The 25011-nt window shown below is 40.0% G+C and overlaps 2 protein-coding genes across 4 annotated transcripts in view; one reads left to right on the top strand and one right to left on the bottom strand.

Moving 5' to 3' along the window:
* The window catches only part of LOC112990548 (putative malate dehydrogenase 1B), a 66891-nt gene extending 66347 nt beyond the window's left edge, over positions 1 to 544 (bottom strand). For 2 of the 3 annotated variants that reach the window (XM_064515236.1, XM_026112772.2), the window contains exon 1: positions 364 to 543. In XM_064515236.1, the coding sequence (XP_064371306.1) occupies positions 364 to 385 (22 nt within the window). In that variant the 5' untranslated portion in view covers positions 386 to 543. Of the gene's footprint in view, positions 1 to 363 lie in introns of all 3 variants that reach the window. The other variant, XM_026112684.2, reaches the window with a different exon arrangement.
* FASTKD2 (FAST kinase domains 2) lies at positions 513 to 12880 on the top strand. Its single transcript, XM_026111624.2, has 11 exons — positions 513 to 1599; positions 2013 to 2116; positions 3617 to 3725; positions 5301 to 5424; positions 7742 to 7881; positions 8178 to 8350; positions 8715 to 8878; positions 9920 to 10141; positions 11017 to 11101; positions 12137 to 12251; positions 12741 to 12880. The coding sequence occupies exons 1-11, from the start codon at positions 913 to 915 to the stop codon at positions 12858 to 12860; spliced, it is 2043 nt and encodes a 680-aa protein (XP_025967409.2). The 5' UTR covers positions 513 to 912; the 3' UTR covers positions 12861 to 12880.
* Positions 12881 to 25011: the final 12131 nt, after the last annotated feature.

Raw genomic sequence — 25011 nt, 5'->3', positions numbered from 1 at the left:
ACCAATATCCCCTGAGTTCCCAGAAAGTGGCAAGACAAGCATGTTAGCCATCTGAAAAAAAGGTAACTTCGTAGGCGATGCAGCCCATTCAGAAAAAGTTCAGCCGACGTTTAAGGAGCTGAGGAGCCCAGTCCGGAGGCAAAGCGACGGGGAGTGTGAAGAGGGGGACGAGGCTGACTCAGAAACGGCTGAGGCAACGCGACACACAGACACACCTCTAAAGAGAGTAAAAACACTAATAACGCCAACACTACAAAGCCTGCAAAGACGAGCGGCTGCAACGAGCGCAGGCGAGCTGCCGCCGCCAGCAGCCGCGTAGCCGCTCCGGTCCCAACGGCCGCGGGGGCCCCGGCGGCCCCTCACCTGCCAGCACCACCTTGGCCATGCGCGCGGCACTCCCCAACGGTCGCGGCGCTGCGCAGCAAGACGGCGCGCGGCACCCCACAACGGTCGCGGCGTTGCGTGGCAACGCGCCGCGCGTTCCGGCGGTTTGTCCCTCGGCCCGCGCCGTCCCTCTCGCGAGGCCCGCCGGGAGCGCGTGGCCAGGGCGCGCGGGTGTCATGGCGGCGGCGCGGCGCCGCCACGGGCGAGGTAACGGCCGCGGGGCGCAGCGGCTGGGAGGGCTGTATCGCCTGTAAGTCCCCTCCACTGCGTCGCTTTGGGAGGGCCCGTAGCCCAGCAGGAGCGGCCACATCATGTGTTTTCCACTTTTTTTTTTCTGTAAAACAAATGTGTACATCTGGCATTTTACTTTAGGCATAGAAAGTCTGTTAATTCATCTCTGCTTCTCAATTGGCTTTACAGATAAATGAGCTTGCGCTGTTTCTCTAGGCCTGTTTCCACTGGTAGAAGTTCATCGGATCTGTTGTTCCGAGCTGGTATTTGAAACCCATTAATGAGATATTAGCAAAAATGAATAATAAAGTAAGTTACTTATTAAAGACAGTGAGATGCATGCATAGGTGTAATCCTGTGCTGGCACTCAGTTCTTCAACTACAGCGAGAGCACATGCTTTAGGGACTGGCAGATACAAGGATCCCGTGGAAAACGCGAACTTCAGGAAATTCTTTTTAAATATTTATCGTTGTCTACATGAATCATCTCTTCGATTTCTATCTCAAAAGACAGACGTTTTTAGCACAGATGCTAAAATACAAATAGAGAAGAGCACAGAGGCTTTGGTGAGTGAGCAGGCTCCCCAGAGCTCCTTGAAACTCCAGAAGTTGGAGGATGGTTCTGGGAGCCTGGAAGCAAAGCAAGGAACAGGTCGCAACGAACAGTTCTTCAGCAGCCTCCAGAAATGCACCTGTCCGTGCGACGTACTGGACTTGGCTTCAGGGTCTGCCGTTTCCACCAAGCATTTCACGAACTGTTTAACTATGGTGTGGCGACTCTTCAAAAACCTGTCTGAAGACCAGCAGCGTTACGAGAAGCGGCTGATCTTTGAGCACCCAGGCTTTGTTCAGCTTTGCCAGCAGCTGCTGCGGGACTCCAGGTGGATGACGCGGGGGGACTTGGTGTTCAGCCTGCACGCTGTGGTGAACCTAGGCGTTCCTCAGAACACTCTCCTGGTCCAGACCTTGCTGAGGGTGTGCCAAGTAAGTGCCAACATCCCTCTTTTCCTAAAGATTGGCCTGGAACTTTATGGCTAATTCTGGCAGGCTATAAAACATAAGTGAGAGTTTGCGTTACGTCTCTGGTTTAGTCTGGCATCCCATGTAAAAAGGGCTCATTCACTCGATGGGTGCTTCTAGTTTCCTTCATTTTTGAAACCACTGGCTGATTTCAGCAAGACTTAACAGAAGGGAAAAGTCTCAAAAAACATTATCCTTTTCAAATCAATTAACTTTGACTGGTGTGAGGCCTTGTAGGTAAAAAAGAATTAAAGTTGATAAATTGACTTTTGGGAGGAAAGACAGTGGTGCAGGTAGAGATTAAAAGTGGTCAGTTTTTCTTTTTTGAAGTTTTTACTGGTCTGAAGTAATCTAACATTGTGAAAACTCTCTAATAGGAGAAGCTCAATCGACTCGATAACCGATGTGTCTCAGTTTTGGCAAGTACTTTAGCAGGGCTGAATAAAGACAAGAATGTGAGTGCTCTTCAGGCTGGATTACGGTGAGAAAAATGCACCTTTCACTTGTTCTTTAAATGTTGTTTGATTTTATGTCTCTTAGAAATCGTGGAGAGAGAGTCTAAATAAAAGACATTGTAGTTTTAGGATCCAGATGATTACCATGAGATAACAGCTGTAGAAGACAGTGATTTTTGGCATTATCTTTGCAGTCTCAAGCAGAAAGGCTTCCGATGGCATAAGACACTAGACTGCTCTGCAGGAGATATGTATTCCATCAGTGTGTATTTTTTGTGATGTTGGTCAAGTCACTTCACCTATTTATACCTCTGTTTTTCCCATGTGTAAAAAGGAGGTAACGAGGTTAACTTGCTTTGTGAAGCATTTTGAGTTCTCCTGATGAAGAATGCTGTTTAACAGTGAGGAACTAATTCTATTGAACTGAGTAAGGAAAAATTAAGAGGAAAACAAATTTTAACTATATTTGTGCATCCAACAAGGCCTTCTATCTGCTGCTTTAGGAGAATAACTTCTTTCGTTTTATTTTTATTTTTTTTTAAGATGAGAGTTATGTGGGTAACCAATCTGCTCACCCCTATGAGATTGTTTTTACTGAAGCTCTTGCAAAATGTGCCATGGCTTTGTACTTTTGGTCCAGTGCCAGGCTCAGCTTTGAGAAGGTGGCTATGTTAGCCACAAAAAGCAGGTTCTCCTAGAAGCTCAGGTACACAGTTCTTGTAGGTTGGGGCAAAGCAGGTGATCCACCTACAGCTCTTTCTCTATAGTGATGTCCAGAGCTCCTGCCCATTTGCAGGAAGCAGCATCTTCAGTGATGAATTTCAGAGCAGTTCACTGCCTTAGAAAGTGACACTTCATATTTTTGTTGCTGCGGAGGTATTTTTAAGGGTGATTCAGGGATAACAATTACAGTCTTTCCTGCTGAGCCAGAAAAGGAGCTCCCAGGAAGGCAGGACTCCTTGATCTGGTGCTTATAGTGCCTCTGTGTTCTGATACCCCCTTCTGCTCCTGCAGCCCACAGCACCATTTGTTGGGGTTTTTTTCCTCATCTGCTCCAGGTTGTTATCAAGGTCCATCCCTGAGTTTTCTGGCTGTTTCAGAACTTGTCTCCATGTAGATGATTCAGTGATAAAAGTGCATTTTTTTTTCTGCAGAAATGTGTTAATTCCATGAGGCTTGCAGCACTTAACATCTGCGCATTCACAGGGTGCAGTCTGCGCAGGTGCCTCTCCTGTTCAGAATGTAAGAGGGGCAACACTGGTATCAGGATGGCATTAAGAAGGCATATATTTATATCAGTATAATTATTCCCTTCTGGGTAAACATCTGTGCTGCAGCTACATCATGAACAACTGTGCCAGCCTTGCAAAAAAGAGGGGTGGAAGAGGAGCAGGATAAATTACAGCTTTATTTTGGGGTGTATCAGTGAGGGAGAATGGGGTATATATCTGTGTCTGCTGAAATAAGAGAACCTCTATTAAACAGGTATTCTCTCTAGCTGAAGGCCTTGTGTTTTTCTTTAACAGATTGCTAGTAGAGCAGCGAATCCCAAATATCAGAGACATCTTTATACTGCAAAACCTGATGAGATGCATGGGAAAAGATACTCCAGTCTTTTTGAAAAAAAAATTAGAGGTAAATTTTGTAATTTTTGTTGGTAAATTTCATTTCATCACTATTACTTCCACAAAACCTGTGCTCTTGCATTATTTATAAATTGTGCATGATTGTTTCCAGACAAAGAGAAAATATAATATAAAGGTTAACTGGATTTGCTGTATGAATCATACTCTAGCTATACCTGCAAGAGAGTCTTAAATTTGGAGACTTCGACCTTAAACCATGAAGGGGCAGAAAGCAATGGAGTTGTGTACAAAAGGAATTGAAACAGCAAAAGAGTAATGTTCTCACCTCTTGTTTGGGTTGGCCACATTATGTTTTATGGAAGCACTTTCAGGCTGTGTTCCCTGATCTCTGTGCCCAACCTGTGGCTGGAAGACCAGAAAACTGTTCTGTGATGGGGCCACGTCCCATGATGCTATGAGGCTAGAGACAGCTGGGAGTGAGATGCCAGAAAAACTCACCTAATTTGTGGCCTTATCCTTGTCTTTATCTAAGAGGTCCCCCAGCAAACACAGTGGTTGTGAGCAGGCAGTGGTTATATGCCAGGCCATATCAGGTTTTGTCCCCAGTTAAAGACACTTTTCGCAAGCTTCTTTCAAACTGTGCCTGCGAGTGTTTTCATCATGCAGCTGAAGGGCTCTAAGGTCAGAGTTAATAGCTTTCATGAGGAAGTGAAGGAACATAGGCACTAATAGGAAACGGGGCTTCTCATGCAAGAATAGAGCAGTGCAGGGTGCTCATGTAGTATCTTAGATTTAAGTAAATAAAAAAACCTTGGACAAGGAACCACTTTTTAGAACAAGATGGTGAGAATCTGGCACAAGATAAAGTGGAATATGGAAAGCCACCTTTCCACTTGTTAACTGAAGGGAGCTTTTATAATACCCTGTGAGACTACAGAACACTATTTTTTTAGTACTGTCTAGTGCATTTTCTATTGTAGACATTTTATATTTGTCCTTTAGTAAGCATGCTATAAGAATATTTTATTTTAAAAGGCAGTAAAGCTAAATTTTGTGGTCTCATTTTTGCTGTCATTTATATCTATCTAACTGCTGCTTCTATAAATGAACTGCTGCTTCTATTGTGTGGCATCAGAGCTGACCTTCTGTGCCTCAGTCCTCGTTTGTAGCTGGGTGTATGTTTTAAAGATATGCCACTGAGTGTGCTGAAGGCACACTCTGAAGGCTTACAGCTTTCGCACACGTCCAAAACAGTAATTGCAGTAGTATTAAATGTCTGCCATGCCAGCTGCCAATAAACTGTATTTCTGCTACCTTTTTAATAGTTGGTAGAAGATACATATCCACGGTATTTGGAAATAAACTTTATAAAGACTTCTTTCTTTTAAAAAATCCATATAAAGGCAAATTCCTTGACAGCTCTAGAAAACTATCAGCTCTAATTGTGTATTAAGTAATTGAAAGAAGTTAGTTTATGCTTTTGCTGCTTGTTACTACTTTTTCTTTCATATGAATCCCAACAGGCTAAGGAATTTGGGAAAGTTTTGGTGTAAATTCCTTTACCATAAAGCAGTGATAATACACCTGAAGAATGAAGGATTTAATAAACTCTAATTCACTTTAGATGGCAGTTTTGAAAGAGGTAGACCATCTGACTTTCCCGAATGCTCAGCGTGTGTTTTTGGCTCTTGTTGCAATGAATTGTTGTTCCATTCCAATCCTGAATGCCTGCAGTGAAAAGATTCTGGGTAAGAAAAAATAGGTTTATTAAATTTCTCCCTCCTTATACTAAATTCTTCATAATTATTGTCCCATGTCTCTTTTCTGATTTCCTTTAAAACTCAGGAAACATCTTTGTTTTACAGGATATTTTAGTAACGTGGAGCCATTTGACAAGGGGGAACACCAAAAATTACTGATGTATAATGAAAGCAAATAGTTCTTGTGGTCTCTGTCCTTCTTAACATCTCCCTCAATTATATATTTCTCTTTGCATTTTCTCTGTATGCAGAATTTAGAAGAAAGAACTGAATGTGAGCAAGAGAAAGTAGATTTTGGATAGGCTTTTAAAACAAATCTGTCTTACAGGGTGTCCCATTTTCAATTCAGATTGATAGCCTAGTGTGTTTAGATTTTGATAAACAAAAGGGAACGTAATGTTTCCCTGACTAACTGAATTTGATTACTGAATGCTGCTTAGTAAGTGATTTCATGCTGCAGCCCAGAAAAAAACTAAATGAAGGCTAAAGCTCTCACCTCTCTCCATATGTTTATAATACATCTCCAAAGCATATTTGGTCAGTATATATTGATTCACACTTCTAATACATCTGAACGTTTGTGTAAAAATCAGTAAGATAGCAAAACAGTGTTCTTAAAAGTTAGGAACATGAATGTTCAGACTGCTTGTACAGTCTTAATTTGTCCTGGTCATTCATATGTGTTAGGACACAGTCTTTATTTATATATACTAGCTTCTCCCATAGAACTCGTGCCTCACTCAGCACACAATTTAGATGGCTTGCATTGAGTGAGCAGCTACTCAATACTTTTTCTCTGCATTTTTTAGCACGTGTTCTCAGGATTTATGTACTGCACATAGTGAAAACTGTGCTCTGAGGGCAGAATGATTAATATCTGAAATGACCGCTCATCAGAGGCTGGAGATAGAATAGGGAGAAAAGAGAGGGCCATGATTTGGAGCGCATGGGACAAAGTTCTCCAGCAAGTTCTTTGGGTCCCATGCTGTTGTTCAGGCCCTCAAAAAAGTGCTTTGGTTAGCCTTCTCTCCCATATTTGGGTGCCTGACCTTAACTGTAATAAATGACTACTTCATAAGTACTTACTGAGTTTGGTTTTGCAGCAGCCAAGAAGTGACCCAGTGGCGATATTCCTATACTAGCCATGCAGAAGAGAGAAATTCAGGTTCACGTGTCCATTAATGTCAGATTCCTTTGGCCTGTTTTCTTTAACAATACCTAGCATTAAAAATATCTTTATTTGATGCGCATCTCCCATTTGCTTAAATTACAGCTTCAGCACTCAGCACTTCAACAAATTAGGTAATGGTGTTTCGTGCTGAGCCTGGAAAATTAGTGAGCACAACTCAGAGGAGTTAAATTCAGTTATTTTCCTGCTATCCCTTTGAGTCCTCTGACAGAGGAAAAGATAAAATCTAGTTTTGATGGGTGCTGTTCCTGTTACTTTAATGATACTCTTGTCTCTCCTTGCAGTCACTGTCTCTTATGACATGTATGCCACTCATTGCAGCAAACAAAGCAGGATGTTCAAGAGAGAGCATTGTTCTTAGGCAGTTTATCTTTTTCTTCTCAGGAGTAGGTCTGTCTTGTGTGCTGAATGAAGCAGCAATCCTGTGCAGAAATCTGTTGTGATCTTGTAGTCGGACTGTGTCATAACGCTCATGTGCCAGGAGGTTGAGTTAAGGTTCCACATTTTCCAGGCTGCCATATGCTAATGTTTCTGTGCTTGACAGCCTTCGTGTTTTTTAAACATAGATTCGTGCATATAGACTCATGGTTTCTTGCAGTTTTGTAAATAAAACCTGAAAAATGTAAATTTCCTCATGGGCCAACATCTGATTAATCAGCAGCTTTTAAAGGTCCACCTCTTGGTTATTCCCTCAGCTGACATGGCAAAAGTGCTCTGATGGGCAGCCCAAAGGCTCCATCCCTGCTACTAGGGCTAGCCTGGGGGTTTCCGTGCTGAGAGTAGGGGAGTGGTGAGAATCAGAAATCCTGGAACAGGAGATGTTCTAGGTAATACACTCTTCTGCTTGCTTCTTCTGTTGATTCGTCCCCTCTAGCCCTGGTCCTGGCGCAGTTTGGTTTCCTTACCTCTCAGCTCCTTCACTCTAACAGGTTTAAGACTTTCCTTCCTCCTGTTTGGCTCAGTTTTAGTTCAGTTTAGCTAGTCTTGTTCTACTGTTCCTTACCTGATTAATTTTTTTTCCTGCTCCTTCCCTTTGCCTCACTATCCCCACTGCGTCTCCAGCATACAGCTCCCATTGCTTAGTATCATGTGTCCTTTTTTGCTCCTCTGTTACAGAGAATATCCATGATGCTCCATTTCGGCAGTTAATTCTTATTCTGGAAGCTTGTCACAGTCTCCAGTACCGTAACGTAAAATTGTTTTCAGCAGTAGCAAACTATGTGACTTCCACTGTCTGCCTTTGGGACAAAAGACAGGTGAGGTGGAGACCAAATGATTTATACCCGTACCAGCAGAATAGGTAACTTTTGGTGGTTTCCATTTTATCTTTCTTCATGCTATCTTTGATCTTTGGTGAGCAGATTTTTAGGAATAACACTCTGATGAAGTTGGCATAGTTACATTCTAAAATAATCTTCTATTTATTGACTTATAGAAATAGAAAATAAAAGGGATGTTACAATTTGAGAAGTTCGTTTCCATTAAAAATGTCCATTGTGATCCATTTTACTGACTTTATTTCTTGACTTTAAAAAATATTCTTTTGTTTTAGATTATCCTTTTTCTCTCTGCCTTCGAGATGCTTGGCTTTCAGCCTAGTGAACTGATGGATATTTTTGCTGAGAAGGTGACAGAAGACCCTGAATTCATGAACTTGAAATATCTTTTGATTACTCTCCGAGTTTATTCACGACTCAACTATGTTCCCAGAGGCCAAAAGCATCTGTAGGTTTTGGCTTAGAAAGCCTGGTAATCTGTTAAATGATCTTTATAGGGTCACACTTAGAATGGCAACCGATATTTGATTTCACTTTTGAAAGAAGTCCTAGTCCTATTTTATTAATCTGTAAGGTAAACTTGCTGTGTCTGTTAGTAATCTTTTCTACTTAGGAATTTCTCTAAGTATAATTGCAAATGCAGACCTTCTTCGTTCTAGACTGACCAGACTATTAAGTCTGTTAATGTTGGATTACACAGCCTATGATTAAGCAAGATGAAAAGGATTTCTAGCTTGTATTTTGGTTTGAAATCCATATTTTCTATAGTTCTTATTTGTGTATTTGATACTGTTCTTCTTCTTTTGGAAAAGGTTTTTTGAGACTCTTCATAGCTGCTTGAATAAGTACCTCCCCCATATTTCCAGCACGGAACTGCTGAAAGCAGTGTATTCACTTTGCATTTTAGGATATCTTCCTCATCTTGCACTTGATCAGCTGCTGCAAAAGAACAACCTTGATGAACTTCTACAGTCAGGTCAGGCCTTACTATGTCATGTTCTTTTTTTAAAGGAGATAGTCTACCTCCATTCAAAATTTGTTGTTACTGTGTTAAAGTTTACAAATTAAAGAAGGCAAAAACGATTAATATTAAATGTGAAGTCCTCACGAAAAAGCTAACTTTTGCGATCTAAGTGACACAGTATATTCTCTGATTCTGTGCTGGTCATCAAACTTGTTATTTTGGGCTGCGAGGTAGCCGTGTTTTAAATAGTAGGTTTGCACATGGAGATGAGTAAATGTGAGATTTGTGGTAATGGTTGAAATGGGTAAGAGCCAGGGGTTTCGTCTTCAACGTGCATTGCAACAGGCATTTTTTTAAATGTTCTGACATGTTCGGGCATTTTTTAAAAACACAGGAAGCCTCACCTTTGTAAACAAACTTTAATACTTGTAAGTCATGGGTAGAGGTTTCTTTGACTACTTTGAGTTATCATGAGGAACTCGGGACAGTTTGTAGTGGAATTTGGTTTCTGCATTATAATTCGCTACAGCGGACAGCACAGTTTAGCAGAGGAGGAATTCAGCGTAGCGTAAGACCCTGTGTCTTACTGTTGAGCCTGCTTTGACTGAACCTGAAAGCTGTGCTGGCTTAGAGTTTGGACAGTTTAGTACTCTTAAAGCACAGTTTCAAAATTCTGGCCAAACTGTGATATATCTTCTTTGTTTCAAAAATAGCCTTTTATTTGTCTGGATTTTATAAAGAACATTACATTTGCTTTCTCATTCAATGTTCTTCTGAAGTCTCCTGTAATAACTGATAGCATGTACAGAGCTGTGTACAGTAGAGGGTAAAGACTGGATAAATGGACAGGTTCCAGCTATAAACTTTTAATTAGTGAATCAATGGGATATATTTAAAGATACACTGAAGTTACTCTGTTTAAAAAGAAAAAAGTGTTTTGATTCTTATATTGAAATTAATTTGCTCTGCAAGAACAGACTGCAGATGATAATTAAATGAAGATTTCTGTGAGATAATACATTGGATTTAATTTTTTTTTGTATCCTTTTTCAGGTGATCTTTACAAAGAACAAAAGGAAAGGATGCTTCAGTGTGTGAAAGCATGTGTGGAACTTGATAGCCCTGCCTTCACAAAGCCTGCATTTGTGCTGGCTGAGGATTTCTCCTCATTAGTATCTCTTAATCTCAGAAAGGCTCGAGAGGCCCTTCTAGAGCTTCTGGGAGATGAGAACATGTTTCGGCAAAATGTTCAGCTGCCACATAAATACCGTATTGGTATGAAGCCAAATAACTGTCATATTCCTTTGAATGTAGATCTGTAATTCCTAAAATAAGAAGATGGCAACAAATGTGCATAGGGTATAGGTGATTAAAAATGTAAAACTCTGAAGACACTATCTGTGGCAAATGAAGTGCTTGACTGGTGAATCTATTTTCTAGGATGCTTCTGTTAAAGTATTTAAGTAATTTACTAAAACATTATGATGCACTTCTTTACAGAACTGCTTTGGACTTCTGTGGAGAGCATCAGAGAACAGACTGTAATTGTACATAAATCCAGTATGGCCAATCATTTTAGAGAGTTGCCCTCTTAGTACTAAATCACATCAAAAGCAAAAACCAACAGCCACCTTCTTTTTGTCTATGACTTGTTTTTCCTCTAAAACCCTGGATAAGGTTGAATTCTACTTTAATTTATAAAATGAGATATGATCTTTCTTTGATAGGTGATAATTTCATAACATTTGCTTTCTTTTATATTCTTTTGCTAGCCACCCAGCTTACCACTATTTTTAGGATACTTACAGTAATTTTCTTCTTAATCATTTCAAAATTAGGGATCAGTTTACAGGAAAACCCAAATAGGTATGCTAGACTAAGGTCAAGACTTGTTTCTTTAAACTATGATTTCATTCTTACAAACTTTTTATATCTACAGTTTTTAAAAAATATTTTTTCTAGAGACACGCAAGCTATAGCTGTTTATATTGGTTGCAGGGAAGGAAGAGCCATCAGTAATAGGTAAATTTTTAGAAAATAAGAATTAGAAACACAGCAGTGACAATGTCTATTGACTTTTTCAAATTAGCTGGATAGAATATTGGTTGTAACCTCTTGCACTGTTTAATATTTTATTGTTTTGTTTTCAGATTTTGAAATCAGAGTGGATTCAGAGAGAAAGAAAGTGCTCCCAGTAACTGCAACAGATGATCATGCTGACTCAAGTGTTGAAAGGTGTCTTTTTTGATTGCATATTTTCTCTAGCAGGCTACTTTTATTTGTATGTATTCCATCTAGTTGTTTCTTTGGTTCATTGATTTGCAGAAACACAGTAGATAACTGACTTGTTATTTGTGCTTACAGAACCATACAAAATTCCCCATACCAGTTCAGAGCAATAACTCACTACCTCTTCTAACAGAGTCTAGAACTTATGCTTCAGACAAGGAGTCAGGAAACCTCACAGTCGGGATACTCTCAACCTCTTGTAATGGATACAGATTTTGAAGTATAATTAAGATTTCTTCCAAAACATTGTTATATTATAATTTTAAGAATTTTCGTGTGTCCAGTCAACATTCAGTTATTCTCTTAAGTCTTCAAAATTTGCATCTCAGTGGTAGGTTGCGGCAGTGAATTTTGCTGCTGAGATATGATTTGAATGAAAAGCCTCATCATGTCCACATTTTCGGTGATTAATTTAATCTTATGCAGAAAAATGGCCTCTCAGTAATGGAAGTGGGACATGTATTATCCAAGTAAGACTTAACTAGGACTGGATAATGCTTATGTTTGTGTGCTGGATCACAAAGCAGCAATGTATTTTGTAGTTTGCTTTCTGGAAAACGGAGAGCTAATGACTTGTGTAACAGAGACTCACTGTCAGGCTACCCTTCCAAGTAGGTTTTTATGGCAGGAAATATCAGATTCTGAATGTTAGCAAAGGATCAAAGTAATGTCAAAATAATGTACAATTTTGAAAGATCTATTTCATTCTCATGATGGGACAACTGGAGGTCTAAGGGTTTAATTCTGCCACAAGAGTTGTTTGGGTAGATGCCTCTGCTTGTGTGAAGCTCATAGAAGAGAGGTGCTAAATTATTTGGAGAAGGAAAAGAATGAAGTAATTTTTGCAGTGCTGGTACTTTTTCCCACTAGTAAGACAGATATGTTCTGCAGTATTAAAAAAAAAACTCTGAACCATTAAATCTTAAAAATAGTTATTCTGCATGTGTACAATGAAGTTTTCCCTACTCTTCTTGGTTGTAGGTTGGCTTTTCTCTTTGTTCCTCTCTCTGCTTTCTGTGTGGGTACAACACACCCCCAAGGGAAGCTGGCAATGAAGAAGCGGCATCTAAATAAACTGGGCTATCATGTGATTGTGGTAAGAAGAGTCCTGTTATTCTCTTTGTTTACACCCTGCTCATCAGTGTGGTGATGAGCATGCTTCTGCAGTAGAAGAACAGAAGAACTGTAGGGAATGATGAGCTTACTCCAGAGTGATTGATTACTTCTAGATCATCTCCTCTTACAAGGTAGTGGTGGTGGTGTCATGACAGAGTATTCTGTCATAAAGAACAAAGGAACTCCAAAAGACAAGCTACAACTTACCATTATCAGTGAAATTAAAAAAAAAAAAAAAACACATAGTTCAGCAAAACAAAATCACAGGTCACTGAATTGCTTTGTACCTAAGACTTATGTGACTGGCTTATTTCCCTCTTTTGTACAGAATGAATGATCTGAATCAGCTTGTTTTCAAAATACAGCAATTTGCCATGGCCTTCCCATCGCTGAATGCTTGGTATATGGGACAGGGCAGTTTGCTAAAGACAACAGAACTAATGTACCCTCTCCTTTTCCTTTCCTCCAGGTCATGAACAAGAAGTTTCAGGAAATGACAAATGAAGATGCAGTTGAGTTTTTGAAGGGAAAAATTTATTCAAGAAATTCTTTCCCTTCCTCTGAAGTGAATGTGCAGAATAATAATTAAAATAAACTAACAGTTTTGAATCTTCTGATTTTTTTTTCCTGTTCACTTCACCTAAGTTTTTAATGGAAAACATAAGCAGCTTTATGCACAACTGCATACCTTGAAGTTTTATAGATTGAGGAGAGTGTGTAAAGTCAACAATATCTGCTGATAGTGGGGGTGGCATCTATCACTGTTGAAGTTGCTTAGTTTTATAGTATCTTCTCTTCCCTTCCCCCATGCCCCAAGTGAAAATTCTCTTTTCTTGAGCTGGGTCAGGGAAGGGAAGTGACCGTTTCAAGTGCTGCTGTAAGCTGGCCCACAAATGCACCAGAAGGATTCCCCGCACATCCTGCCCCTGTCACTCCCTGCATTAGTCTCTATGCAGAACTCTAGACAGAAAAGCAGGAAATAATTTGCATATCCTAACATATATTAAAAACTCCAAAGTTATGTGAAAAGTTTCTGAAGAAATCAAATCTCTTACCCAGTTTTCAGAAATTTGGGACAAGAACGGTTCCTTTAGCTGTAAGCTTTTGTTTTGAATCTTTTGTTCCATTCCTACTGTAATAGATTTTGAGACTTGTAGCAACAAGAATACAGGCCTAGCATATCTTTATAAACTGACTCTTGGTCTCTGTTTCTGATATCAATGTCTCCACAATGAGTATTAGAGAGATGTTGCAGTACCCAAGTTTGTTCATTACATGTTGTGATGTGCCTGCACTAGTCTGTTGTGTAGTGGAAGGTGAAATAATGGCACTGTGGAACTGAATATGTTGGCTGAGGCCTAAAAGCTCAGAACAGTGTTGGGCCTTTGAGCTGAAGAAGAGAGAATGGGTATATCTTTTCTGCTCTTAATAATCCATTTGTTGTACCGGAGTTACTGGAGTACTTAGTAAGAGCATTGGAATGCTTGGCCTTGCACACATTTGCAAACAAGAGCCTGCTTGTTTCTGTGGTATAATCAGAGCTTCAGTCACAATTTTGCTGTACCATAACCACAGCAAAGTCAGCATGAAGGAAAAAAGCAACACTTCTTACAGTGACTGTGTGTTACCGAATGGTGGTGCCCTTGCTTCACCTGACAAGCTACAAGAACTATGTTCTTTGTCTTTCTGAAGTAGCATGGACACATGGATAAGGTACTGCAATGATGAGATAAAAAGATTAAGGTGGAAAGAAACAATGTGTTTAAAAAAATTCACAGCCCAACCCCTTGCAGAGCATGCAGACTGAATAGAGTGCACATACATGAAGGAAATTGTGCTACTAAAGCATTATCAGCAGGTCTGGCATCAACAAGCACAAGGAGAGCTGTTCAGCATTTCAGTCTGTCTGAAATTCAGCAAGCACAGAAAAATACATTTCACACAATAGTAAAACTTAACAACCAGGCCAGAGTGGTGCCTGACTGGATGTGGAGGTTGTTGTGCCCCCTTTCTGGGTCTGCTACTGCAAGAAAAGTATTGTCTATACAAATGCACCTGAAAAGCAGGCTGGTCAGAACAATTCTGATCTGAACTGGCTGGCTGACTTGTGTTTGCAGCCCACGTTGGGGGAGATATGAAATGCTCAGTTCATCTGTGCTGGAGAGCTGGGAGGTACGTAGAGCTGTCCTTGAGATAGGATTTGGTGCTGTTTTTAAAGCTGAAGCCCTGCAGACCAAGCTTCTGCAGTTCAGCTGCAGCTCTCACCTGGGCTGAGGAGCAGCTTCCTCTGCCTCAGCTTTTTCAGTCAGGTTGTCTGAACCAGCTATGTAGCTTCCTCTCTTCAGGGACAAAAGACCAGGCAGGGAAGCACACGGCCCTCCTGCGTGCCAGCACCCTGGACAGAACTAGCCACTAGCGGCCCCACAGTGCTATTGCACTTTGGGGGTCACTATACTGAGTCAATTTTTTCTTTCTTTTTTAAAACACCTTACTAGTAGATGGAAACTTGTACAAGCAGCATGGAAATGTAGTAGTCTGCCATAATTACCACCTTGCTTATTAAAATATCTTGCTCTACGCTATCTCAGTAATTTAAGGTGTTACTTTGGCTTACCTACACTGATTAATAGTTCCAAGCAGTATGTTGCTGCTCCCAGTGAGAGTACAGAGCTGAGTTTCTTGAAGCTTTACTTCTGCAAGATCCCCAACCTTTGAGCAAAACAGACACTAAACATGTTTTTAGCCTACCTGCCAGTGAGGCTAGCAGGAGATGCGAGCTGCACCTTTCTATACCAGTTTGCAGTCTGCCTGCAGACTCAGGCCCATGTGTAAAGTTTCTGCCCTCTGTTCACATCTGGAAGGCTTTGTAAGCGCGGTGGCTAGAAACTTTTCCTGAACAAGGAAGGGGGAGGCTGGAGGCTGGATATGACTCATACAGTCTGTGGCTGTATCTTGTTAGAGGGTGGCACCCAGACATTTGTTGTGGTGTTTGACTCACCAAAGGAATTTCACTGGTGTATCCAATCTGTAGCAAGGCCAAGGTTCTCACCAGGATGTAAAGTGAAAATAGATCATTTATTAAGTAAACTAAATTGCTGAGGGATGGGAGGATCTTCAATGAATTGAAGCCTGGTTAAAGAAGAGAAAGCAAATATAGGGCTTAGATGTAATTATGTAGCTATGACTTAAAGACAGCAGACTCAGCTGCATAGAACGACTATATATTTGGGCAGATCTGTGTATGAAGGCAGCATTATTTTACTCCTGGGCCACAAGGAATTCTGAAAAAAAGACCCATACAGATCATTCATACAAATCATTAAACTTCACCATCTGTCCTGTTAATCACAAAGGAACACATAGTGTCTTTTATGATTCCTGGTTTTTTACATGCTACAGTTGGACCTTTTTTGATTCATAAATGTTCTCTTGTTACAAAACAATAAAATGGAATGATGGAGCTTGCTTATTTGGTATTTTTTCCCTTGAGAATAATCCATATACTACTCACCCTTTGAATTCTCCTGCTTATCTGAAGGATATCCACACACAAAAGGGGTGACAAGCTCAGGTCATTGTTATGTATCACACGATCAATAAGAAAACATTGTGAGAAGGCTTTACAAATGTAATTATATAACAAACTTCATTGGCCCAAGGATGATGTTAAACATTGCAGGATGTATGAACAGAGCTAAAATGAGATCAAGAAACAGGAAGGCAGGAGAGGGGTGCTACAAGGGTCAAGAAGGTCCTTGTGTGAACAGAAAATAAACTAGTGCCATCTGAGCAAAAATGAAACAAGGTCTGTGAAGTAATGCAGAATGGGAACATTGAGGGCTTGGAAAAACAAATCGTTTCCACAAGCAGCAGGCTTTGCAAACCCTGATGACCTGCAGTTCTCCTGCTTGGATTTGCTTATGTCTAAAAACATGTTTGAGCCTTAACTCCAATCTTTTCCTCAAGAGTATCATATATATCTCAACCAGCCAGCCACTCATTCTCAAGAAACACCCAGGAACTGTCTTTAAACTTCCACCTTGCTCTCAGATTGGCCAGCAGGTTCAAAAGTGACTAGGAAAGGGGGACTAGGAGTACATTGCAAGAGTCTGATGATTGTTAATAAATCAACTTCTAAATAAACCAGACCTTGGAATTAGGGAAGGTGAGTCTGCTTCTCAGGTAATGTGACTGTGTTTCTGCACAGACAAGGGGTTTAATAATGCTCTGTATGCAGAGGCCTAAAGAAGTGGCACTGGGCAATAGCTAAAGAGAAGAAAAATTGTAATATCCAGAACTATTACTAAGACTTCCCTTCTAATGCTAGTTTCGTTCTTGGCCACTGCAATTGATAATACTTTATATTACCATTTATTAATGCTAAGCTGTCCTTTTTCCATGCAAATCTCAGAGCAAATAAGTTTGCTTGAATGAGGTGTCAGTTCCACTTCCTCTGCTGGCACTACAGTATTCAATAATTCAATAAATCAAGAAGAATTGCAGGTGTTCTGTTGATCACAACAAAGGTGGAGTATTCATTCCCAGGCTAAAAGTGTGCTGAAATTGGTTATCTCAGAACAAAAGCAGAGCCGGTAAAAACTAGCAATGGAATATGATTGTTATCTATTGATCTCTACATGTATACCTTTCAAGCAAATATGATTTTTAAGTATAGGTTTTGCTGAGCATGTAATCCTGTTTTTCTGTTCTTCACTAGTAACTGTTTTTGTTTTAAGCATTTCTGTATTGTTCAACTCTTTTAAATGATGCAAATATGGATCTCTGAGCCAGGTTTAAGTTCTGTCCTCTTAATAGTAGCAATTCTCGCCTTTTTTTCACCAGCTCCAGGCAATGGCAGTATAAGGTGAAAGTATGAACGTGGTGGCAACTGTAAATAACTTACTGGGAACAAGGAGAAGGAGAATCTGTCTTTGGGTCTGCAGCAAAAGTCCTTCTGTCCACAGATAACCAGTGAGCTTCTCATTTCATCCTGTTTCCTGGCTCTGAAAATGCTCCCATGCAATACTCTAGTAATATTGTTGCCATGGCACCCATCAAAAGCCAGATATGTTCTTGCTTTATGTAGCAAGATGCAAATTTTGATAAACAGGAGAATTTCTTTTCACTTTTCACTGCTATAGTTATACAATGCTATCCTTGCCTCCAGACAATTTACCGAACACTCTTTGTCATTTATGAGTATGTGCCACGGTTTACTCTCATCAACTCCATCCACAAAGGACACTTGCTGAATTTTCTGTATTTGCCGGTTTGATTTTCATGGTACAGTCTCCTCTATGCACAAGAAGTCATCTGCATTTGGCCACCCTTTAGAACGGTGGGAAGTATGGGGCAAGTGCTGGGAAAGGGGGAGTAGCTCATCAGCTGGTTTAAATAAAAGTCAGAGTGCTACATCAATATACACCAGATGAGGTTCTGGCTCTAGATCTTCAAAGGCGAAACCTTGAATTGTTATGCAAACCTAGTTTTCTCTTTCTGCTGTAGAGAACAGCTGGTGAACAGCTGACTGTACAGAGCCTGGTGTAAACAGGGAGAATTGTCACTGAAATCTGATTTGTACTGATACAGATAAGATGAGATTTGGGAACTATACAGAGGCTTGACATAGAGGAAATTATATATCTGTATGTCCAGACTTTTTTGCACACAATAGCTGAGGAAGGAGGGGAGACCAAGAATGGAGCCCACATTTGAAGTAATTTCAGTTAGGTAATAGAAGACTACTTAATCTTTTTTTAATATACATATTAAAGACTAATAATGGGCTGTGGCTTGCCTTTTGTGTTGGCTCAGCAGCTAGAAATCAGCTTTAGTGGAACAACAGACAGTGCCTTGATATGGGGAACACTCTGGGAAATACAAAGACAACCTAATCCACATGTACACTGTGGTGTATGAGGCAATAAGAGGATGAAGAATATCAATGCATTTGCTTCTGTTGTCTTAGAACATGCTCCACTTTGCCGATGAAAGATTTGTCACAGGGATCCATTGTTTTCTAAATGAAACTTCAGCCTGGGTCACTTCTATATAAACATCTGGAAAAGAATGAAGATCTGGAAAGTTAAGCACACAAAAAAGTATGTTTGTGCATGTGTGTTCGGAGATTTGCTCTGTACCAGCCTATGCTCAGCGAACAGTACAAAATGATGAATACTTCACTCATGTCAGCACAGAGATGTCATTCTCAGTACAGTACCTCTTTTTTCTTTGAAACTATACTCCCCAAAAAGGTGGTATTGAAGTGGATGGAGGTTGGTTTGATTCCTGCAGATGCAGAATGAAAAGAGAACTTTCCATTGCTGAGGGTAGGTTTGATATTCAAATATAAAAAAGAAAAGAAAAGAAAAAAAAACATTTATTTGCTAAATCAAACCACTCATTATTTGCCAGTGAAAAGGAAGAGGAGAACAAGCATTAAGGTATCAAAAACATTGTTCCTCTTTGAGCTGAACAGGGGATAGGATGATCTGGCACTAAAGCAGATCAGATTCCCTCATGGGGAATCTGAGTTCACCTCCCTGCTTGCCACCACTTAACTGTCTGCCCATGGGCAAGCCATTTAGCAGGTGACTCATGGTGCACCACGAGTCCTGGTGCTTGCATACATCTTGGCTGTGTCCTTACTCAAAGGAACGCCTTGCTTCGTAGCAGAGGCAGCCTCAGTGCAGCCCAGAGCCTGCCTTCCCGGTCTGTCCAGTGGGGATGTTCCCATGCCGAGTTGCTTAGATTTGTAAGCCCTTCCAGGCAGACGTGGACATTTTCAAATCCACTCCTTGTGCAAACAGTAGTAAATTCTTCAGCCATGAATCTGGAGAGTCTTGGCTAATTACAAAAGAAAAAGTCCCCCCTCCCTGAAGAACCCCAGACCTTGCAACCAGAACTCTTCAGTGCAGGCCCTGTCAGCAGCCTTACCGCAAGCCTACCTAGCTCTGTCACAACAAGCATCTTGAAGCTTTACTACCCAGATCCCTCCCCAGTGCCTTTCCTCAGATATTATTAGCAGCAACAACAATTTTTTACAGAATCAGACACCAAAATACAAGCTGCTTCTACTGCATTTTACACCCATACTCACATCACATACTTCAAACCTGGTTAAGGCTCATTTGCAAAAATACACTGGAAATTCCAATACATAAAAGTTATGTAGAATGGACTTGTCTGACTCAGAAAAAAATCTTAGATCTGTTTTGGGATCTTCTCTCAGGTGCTATTGCTTCCATTAATTATCACTACAATTCCTCAGGGCCATCACAATCAGGTTTATCAGCTCCTCAAGCAGGTTGAGGGGTCTGTAGTGTTACTCATCTTGCATAGACTTACATACGTACTTAACTGCATGCGTGCAAGCAATATTATTATGCTCAGTGGTGTTGGTATTAGACAGAAAGCTAGGTATGCATAACATTGTTGATAGAACTGAGGCCAAAGGTTAGTATGAAAATGTCTCATAGCTGCAAAAGGTAATTACCTAACTTAAAGTGACTATAATATATATATAGTTTGTGTCTAAGAAATTGTATGCAAGCATATTTGCATCTAATCATTTATGCCATGTTTAAATAGTTCATAAAGTATTTTACTGCTTGTAATAGAACTCATTAAAAATAATGTTGGTTATTCTAGAATGCAGTGCGGTAAGCTTGTTTTTTAATCATTAAGCAATAATAGAGGCTTATGTGCTGTCTTCTACAGTTCTGCTAGTAGCAATAAAATAATACTGGTTTATTTACTTACACGGGTAATTATTTTATTTAAAAATATAAGTAAAACAGGCTTTTAATGTTATGTGACACCTTCTTTAAGAAGCTGCTTTTAAAAAGCGTAATTAAAACAAAACACATGGAAGTTTTGACAGCAAAAGATTTACAAGAAGTTTTGTTTCTTTATAAAATCAGAGGTTCTTGCCTAATTCTTGCCTACTCAGAACTTCAATATAGGAGCAAATACTTCTGAAAATCTTCTCCCCCAGAGCAATACCTTTGAAACTGTAAGTTCTAATCATGTCACCAGAAGCTATTCTTATGAGTGAAAGTTTTCAGGTCTGGAGAAGAAGGTGAGTGCAAAAATCTGACTGCTCTTTCTGACATCAATTTCAGGCACATGAAAACCTCAGCAAATTGAATCTTCCTTTTGATCAAACTCCAAGGGCAATATTTTGTAGCCAGCTTGCATGCATGGACTTCAGGTTCAATCATTTACATCTGTACCTGAGATATACTGCTAGATTTTTTTTTTAATTTAAATTGCACAGTCCTTATGCAGACACACCTCCCATAGGAACTCTGCTTGCTTAAGGACTGTAGGATTTTGTGCACAACTCTTGCAAAAGACTATCACCCTTAACTCCTAGAACCGGACCAAGGCTGTTTGTTAGCTCTGAGTAACAGGCTGTAAATACCTTGAATTCTGATTGTACGTCAGAGGGCCAGCTCAAGCTTCCTTAGCAGTGGCATTTCGCTGTCTCAAAGACGAAGGCAAAATAGCCATTGAGACCACCTGTTAAGGAAACAGTAAGGAAAAATTAAAGAATGGCAATTCATGAGTAACATCTTCCTGTCCTGGTTAAGGAAAATTGTGTTTGAGGCAGCTGCTCTGCCAGTCTTATTAAACCAATACAGATTTTGCCAGTCTGCTTCAGTCTGCTTCCCTAAGCAACTGCTTATTGAGTGGGCACCTGAAGCTGCTCTGAGAAAACAAAGCTGTCCAAAAACCGCATCACAGGACATGTGGAGAAAAGGCAGGTGTTATTTCCTACACTGACACAACACACTGAGATTTCCAGTTTGGGCTCAAAATATGTGAGTATGTGTGTATATATGTGATGTAAAAACTATGGAGAAATCTTTGAAAGTGTTTGTAAATGTGTATCTTTTGAAATTGTTAGATCATTCACCAATCTTCAAATTAGTTCCACTAAGCTGAAGCTTAAGTGTCCTACGTCACTTGATGATCCACAAGACACAAGGTTGGCTTAGTGGCACTCATTTGCAACATTTGCAGTAATGTTGTTCTAATCTAGTGTATACAATTCTCTCTGTTTTAAGATTATTTTTTAAACCTCAAATGTAAGGTCAATGGGGTGTTTGCAGTATAATTCCTGAGAACGAGAGAGAGAGGAAAACTCAGCAAGTTGACTCTGGAAGAGAGCTGTCTCAGCTTCGTGCAGCGTCCAGTATATTCCCATTCAGGACTGTGGCTGCAGCTAATGAAGCCTGAGAACCGTTAGCACTGTCAAGTCACAGTGGAGTCCAGAGAATTTCAGAAAGACTTCTCTCTAACAAAGCTGTAAAAGCTGAACACTTGGCATACTGAGAGGAACTATAATTCAAATTTCAGACAACACAACATGTTGCTGAAGATGTGTGGTACAGAATTAAGACTACACACTTAATGTTGTAGAATGAATTGGAATATTTGAAATACTGCACAAAAAAAAAAGACTGAGAAACCTCCTGTAATGCTCATAGAAAAAGACAACACCTGTAGAGTTAGCTATTTCCTATGACAAGTCAATGGGAAACAGAACTGTCAATTCATTGCGTGCTTCCTCCAAGCAAAGCTGAAGTGATACCCAGAGGATATGTTATTACAACAGCCAAATTACCCAGCCTCCTTCTTCAGAGGAGCAAAAGGCTAGGATTTAAGGCACATTAGTCAGCATGCTACTGTATTGACCTTACTGAGTGATGAATCTGGCTTGGATACTTAGCATGAGCTTTCTGCAGCAATGAGAGAAGGAGATTTACTGGAGGATGACTTTGTCAGAGTTAGGGTGATGATTTAAAAAATTGTTGGTTATGTTGACTTCCATGTAGTTCTAGCGTGATTTTTTGTTCAGATGGATTCAGTACAGGGATTTAGTTGTGGAACTGGGGAAGTTTGACATGGTGAACTGATGTTTGTGCAGAGACAGATGTGTACAACTATTTTGTCTTTTTAATAATCTCTTTGCCCTTGAAAGTTGCATGCTGCTCTGTAGGAAGTCTGGGTGCAGGCAGCTCCCAGGATCAAACTTGCTGCTATATGTTAGCTGTTTAAAACGTATGGTAAGTTTCAGTATGGAATCTTAAAACAAAATAGTTCTACTCTGAGGGTGTTGCTACACATCCTGTATGCAGATAAGTCACAAATAGCTGAGCATATGTGTGGTGCAAGGTTAAAACAATAACAAGCAGGTCGAATCATTCAAATACTGGAAATCATTTTGACTCCAGGCCAAAAGCTTAGCTTGAGATGATATCAGTATGGGATAAAAAGAGGATAAACTAACAGGCTTAGCAGCCCGCTTGTTGAAGTCAGCATATAGTATCTATACTTCCAGCAGGAGAGCAGATGGTCATATATTTAAGGAAGCACCAGACAGGGAGTCAGGATATCTGAGTTCTATTCCTGGCTCTGCAGCAATATTCCTATGTCACCTTGGGGGAGTCACTTTTTTCCCCCGTTTTCCTTAAAGTACTGGAAATAATATTTGCTTGTCTCACAGAGCAGTTGAGAGGCTAAACTGATGCTGAAAAACCACTTTGAAGCTTTAAGAAGAATGTATGGAAGAACTGCAAAGTAAACTCATTTGGTTTCATATGGCATGTTTGTGCCATATGTTCATGACCTTTCCTCTCCCAAGAATATCCCATGCCTTTTCGCACACAGTTTTCAAGGAGGGAATAAATGAATTAAGCTGCCTTCCACATTTGCTAGAAAGATAAGCAGCTGCTAGTGAGAACCTGACTAAAGAACAGATTTTATTACTGAGAGAGGCATTATTTATGCCCAAAGGGGCAACAGGCTTCTTAAAGTTAGCTGTTTGTCCTAAGATACTTTTGCATTGGTTGTAGAAGAACGTCTCTAAAGGCTTTTATTCTGAATTCAGCAGTGCTGCTCGCGAGCTGAACGTTAAGTACATACTTAAGTATCCTCTTTTATGAACAAATCTTGTGCCAAAGTCCCCACATTAGTCCATTTTCTAAATCAGTTAGAAATGTTTGTGATTATTTGTACAGGACTTTCATCTGAAGCCCATTAAAATCAACAAGACTTCAAAGGAATTTGAATCAAAGACCCAGCAAGCAACTGTCATTTCTTCTGAATCCTAAGCCTATTAAGCAAAATGACCCTATCTATCTTGATAACTATTTGGCATCATAGGACTACTGCTTTCACCACAGAATAAATAGCTTTCACTTTCAGGGTGGAGGTGTAAGCTTTGGGCTGGAGTTGAATTTTAGCCCATATCATGATTTGCTTCATTTGTGTGAATTTTTTTAACAAGAGAAAAAAAAGATGTAGCCTTTTGGTTTCTTCCTCTATGCCTCTATTTTTTTCTCTCTACATTCTGAGTCCCTGCCAGGGGCTTGAACCCCAGTTCAAAGCCAACTGTGATAGAAGGACATAAACAACACTAGAGAAAAGGCACTTGAAAACATTAGTTCACATCATAGCAGTGGTAGAGAAAAGGGAAGTAAAAGGTAAGGTTATCCCATTAATATGGAACATGGTCTTCTAACATGAGTTTGTTTGTTCTATTTCCTCTACAAATAGAGTTGCCTCTGCTCCTGTAAGGTGGACTTCCTTCAGCTCTTCTTGAAGTCACTGTGGGTTGGATATCTGCTTGGAGCGAAATGCTCATCATGCTCTGGATCAGGCTGTTGAGCAGGTTATAGTGCGTGGCAATAAAGATGGGAAGGGCCCAGTCTGATTTATGAAGAAGAACATACTCTTTTGCACACAGCCTGGTTCTGTGATAACAGACACTTCAGCTAAGCTGGTTGTCTTTTATACCAGGACAGAGTTGGTGGTAATGTAAGAGGACTCCATACTTTGCTGAGACGGATTTACAGAGATAGCATGATTATAGTTAACATTTATTGCATGTGTAAACAAACAAACTGACTTCCTTCACTCTCTTCACCCAAAATCCCTGCAGTTTGCTGCATTAAATGATAATGGAATGGCTTTAATCCAAGAGAGAAGCTGAGTGAAACAATTTCTTTCTGAAGAACAGTGCTATATGTCTAACTGTAGTCTATTAAGACAGGAATTCAACTGTTTACTCTTGATATATGAACTAAATGAGAAACGAAATATTTCAGACACTAACCAGCCCATCATTTTGAGTATAACAAAAACACTTTTTATGGCAGACTTTGATAGTCTGTGGCCAGAGATTGATCTGGTCCAACTAAATGTGGTTTAGACGAGGCTATGATGTCTCCATCATTCCCTTTTAAAGAAACCTTGGTTGTTTCTTTCACATCTTATTTTTCTCTAGATAGCTGAGTGACAGAATTGCTGTTTAGGAGGTCAAAAAAGCACTCCATGATGACATGTGTACAGGGAAGAAAAGAGCAAGGATGGAGCTTGTGTTACCAGAGTTCTCTCGGTCTTCCTATCCCTGCAATTTTTATAAACTAATCCTCACTAGTTGCCATGGAGCTTTCAGGTAATATTTTCTCTAATGTTTATGGATTTTGTCACATAACATCTCCAAGGATTTGAAGGTGGCATACAGAAAAGTCTTCTTCCTTCTTAAAAGGAGTGCTTCCATGAAAATGATGCTGTATGTATGTGTGTGTGTTTGGGGGCATGGAATAGGGAGCTTACAGAATTAAGAAAAAGTGGAATTATATTTCAAAGTGGAACTGTATTTCACAGTGTAAAGAGAAGTTAATGATTCAACAAGGGCAGGTTTCCTTCCATAATAAGTCTGGTTATAT

The sequence above is a fragment of the Dromaius novaehollandiae genome, chromosome 7, assembly GCF_036370855.1.
Source record: "Dromaius novaehollandiae isolate bDroNov1 chromosome 7, bDroNov1.hap1, whole genome shotgun sequence".
NCBI lineage: Eukaryota > Metazoa > Chordata > Aves > Casuariiformes > Dromaiidae > Dromaius > Dromaius novaehollandiae.
This window is presented reverse-complemented; position numbering and strand designations above follow the sequence as displayed.

What these genes read in the sequence shown, in the direction of transcription:
- FASTKD2 (XM_026111624.2), top strand. Translation starts at nt 913, where the DNA reads ATGAATAATAAAGTAAGTTACTTATTAAAGACAGTGAGATGCATGCAT. An exon ending in GCTCTTCAGGCTGGATTACG is followed by an intron (nt 2,117 to 3,616) that starts GTGAGAAAAATG and finishes TTTCTTTAACAG; the next exon opens with ATTGCTAGTAGAGCAGCGAA. An exon ending in CTGCAGTGAAAAGATTCTGG is followed by an intron (nt 5,425 to 7,741) that starts GTAAGAAAAAAT and finishes CCTCTGTTACAG; the next exon opens with AGAATATCCATGATGCTCCA.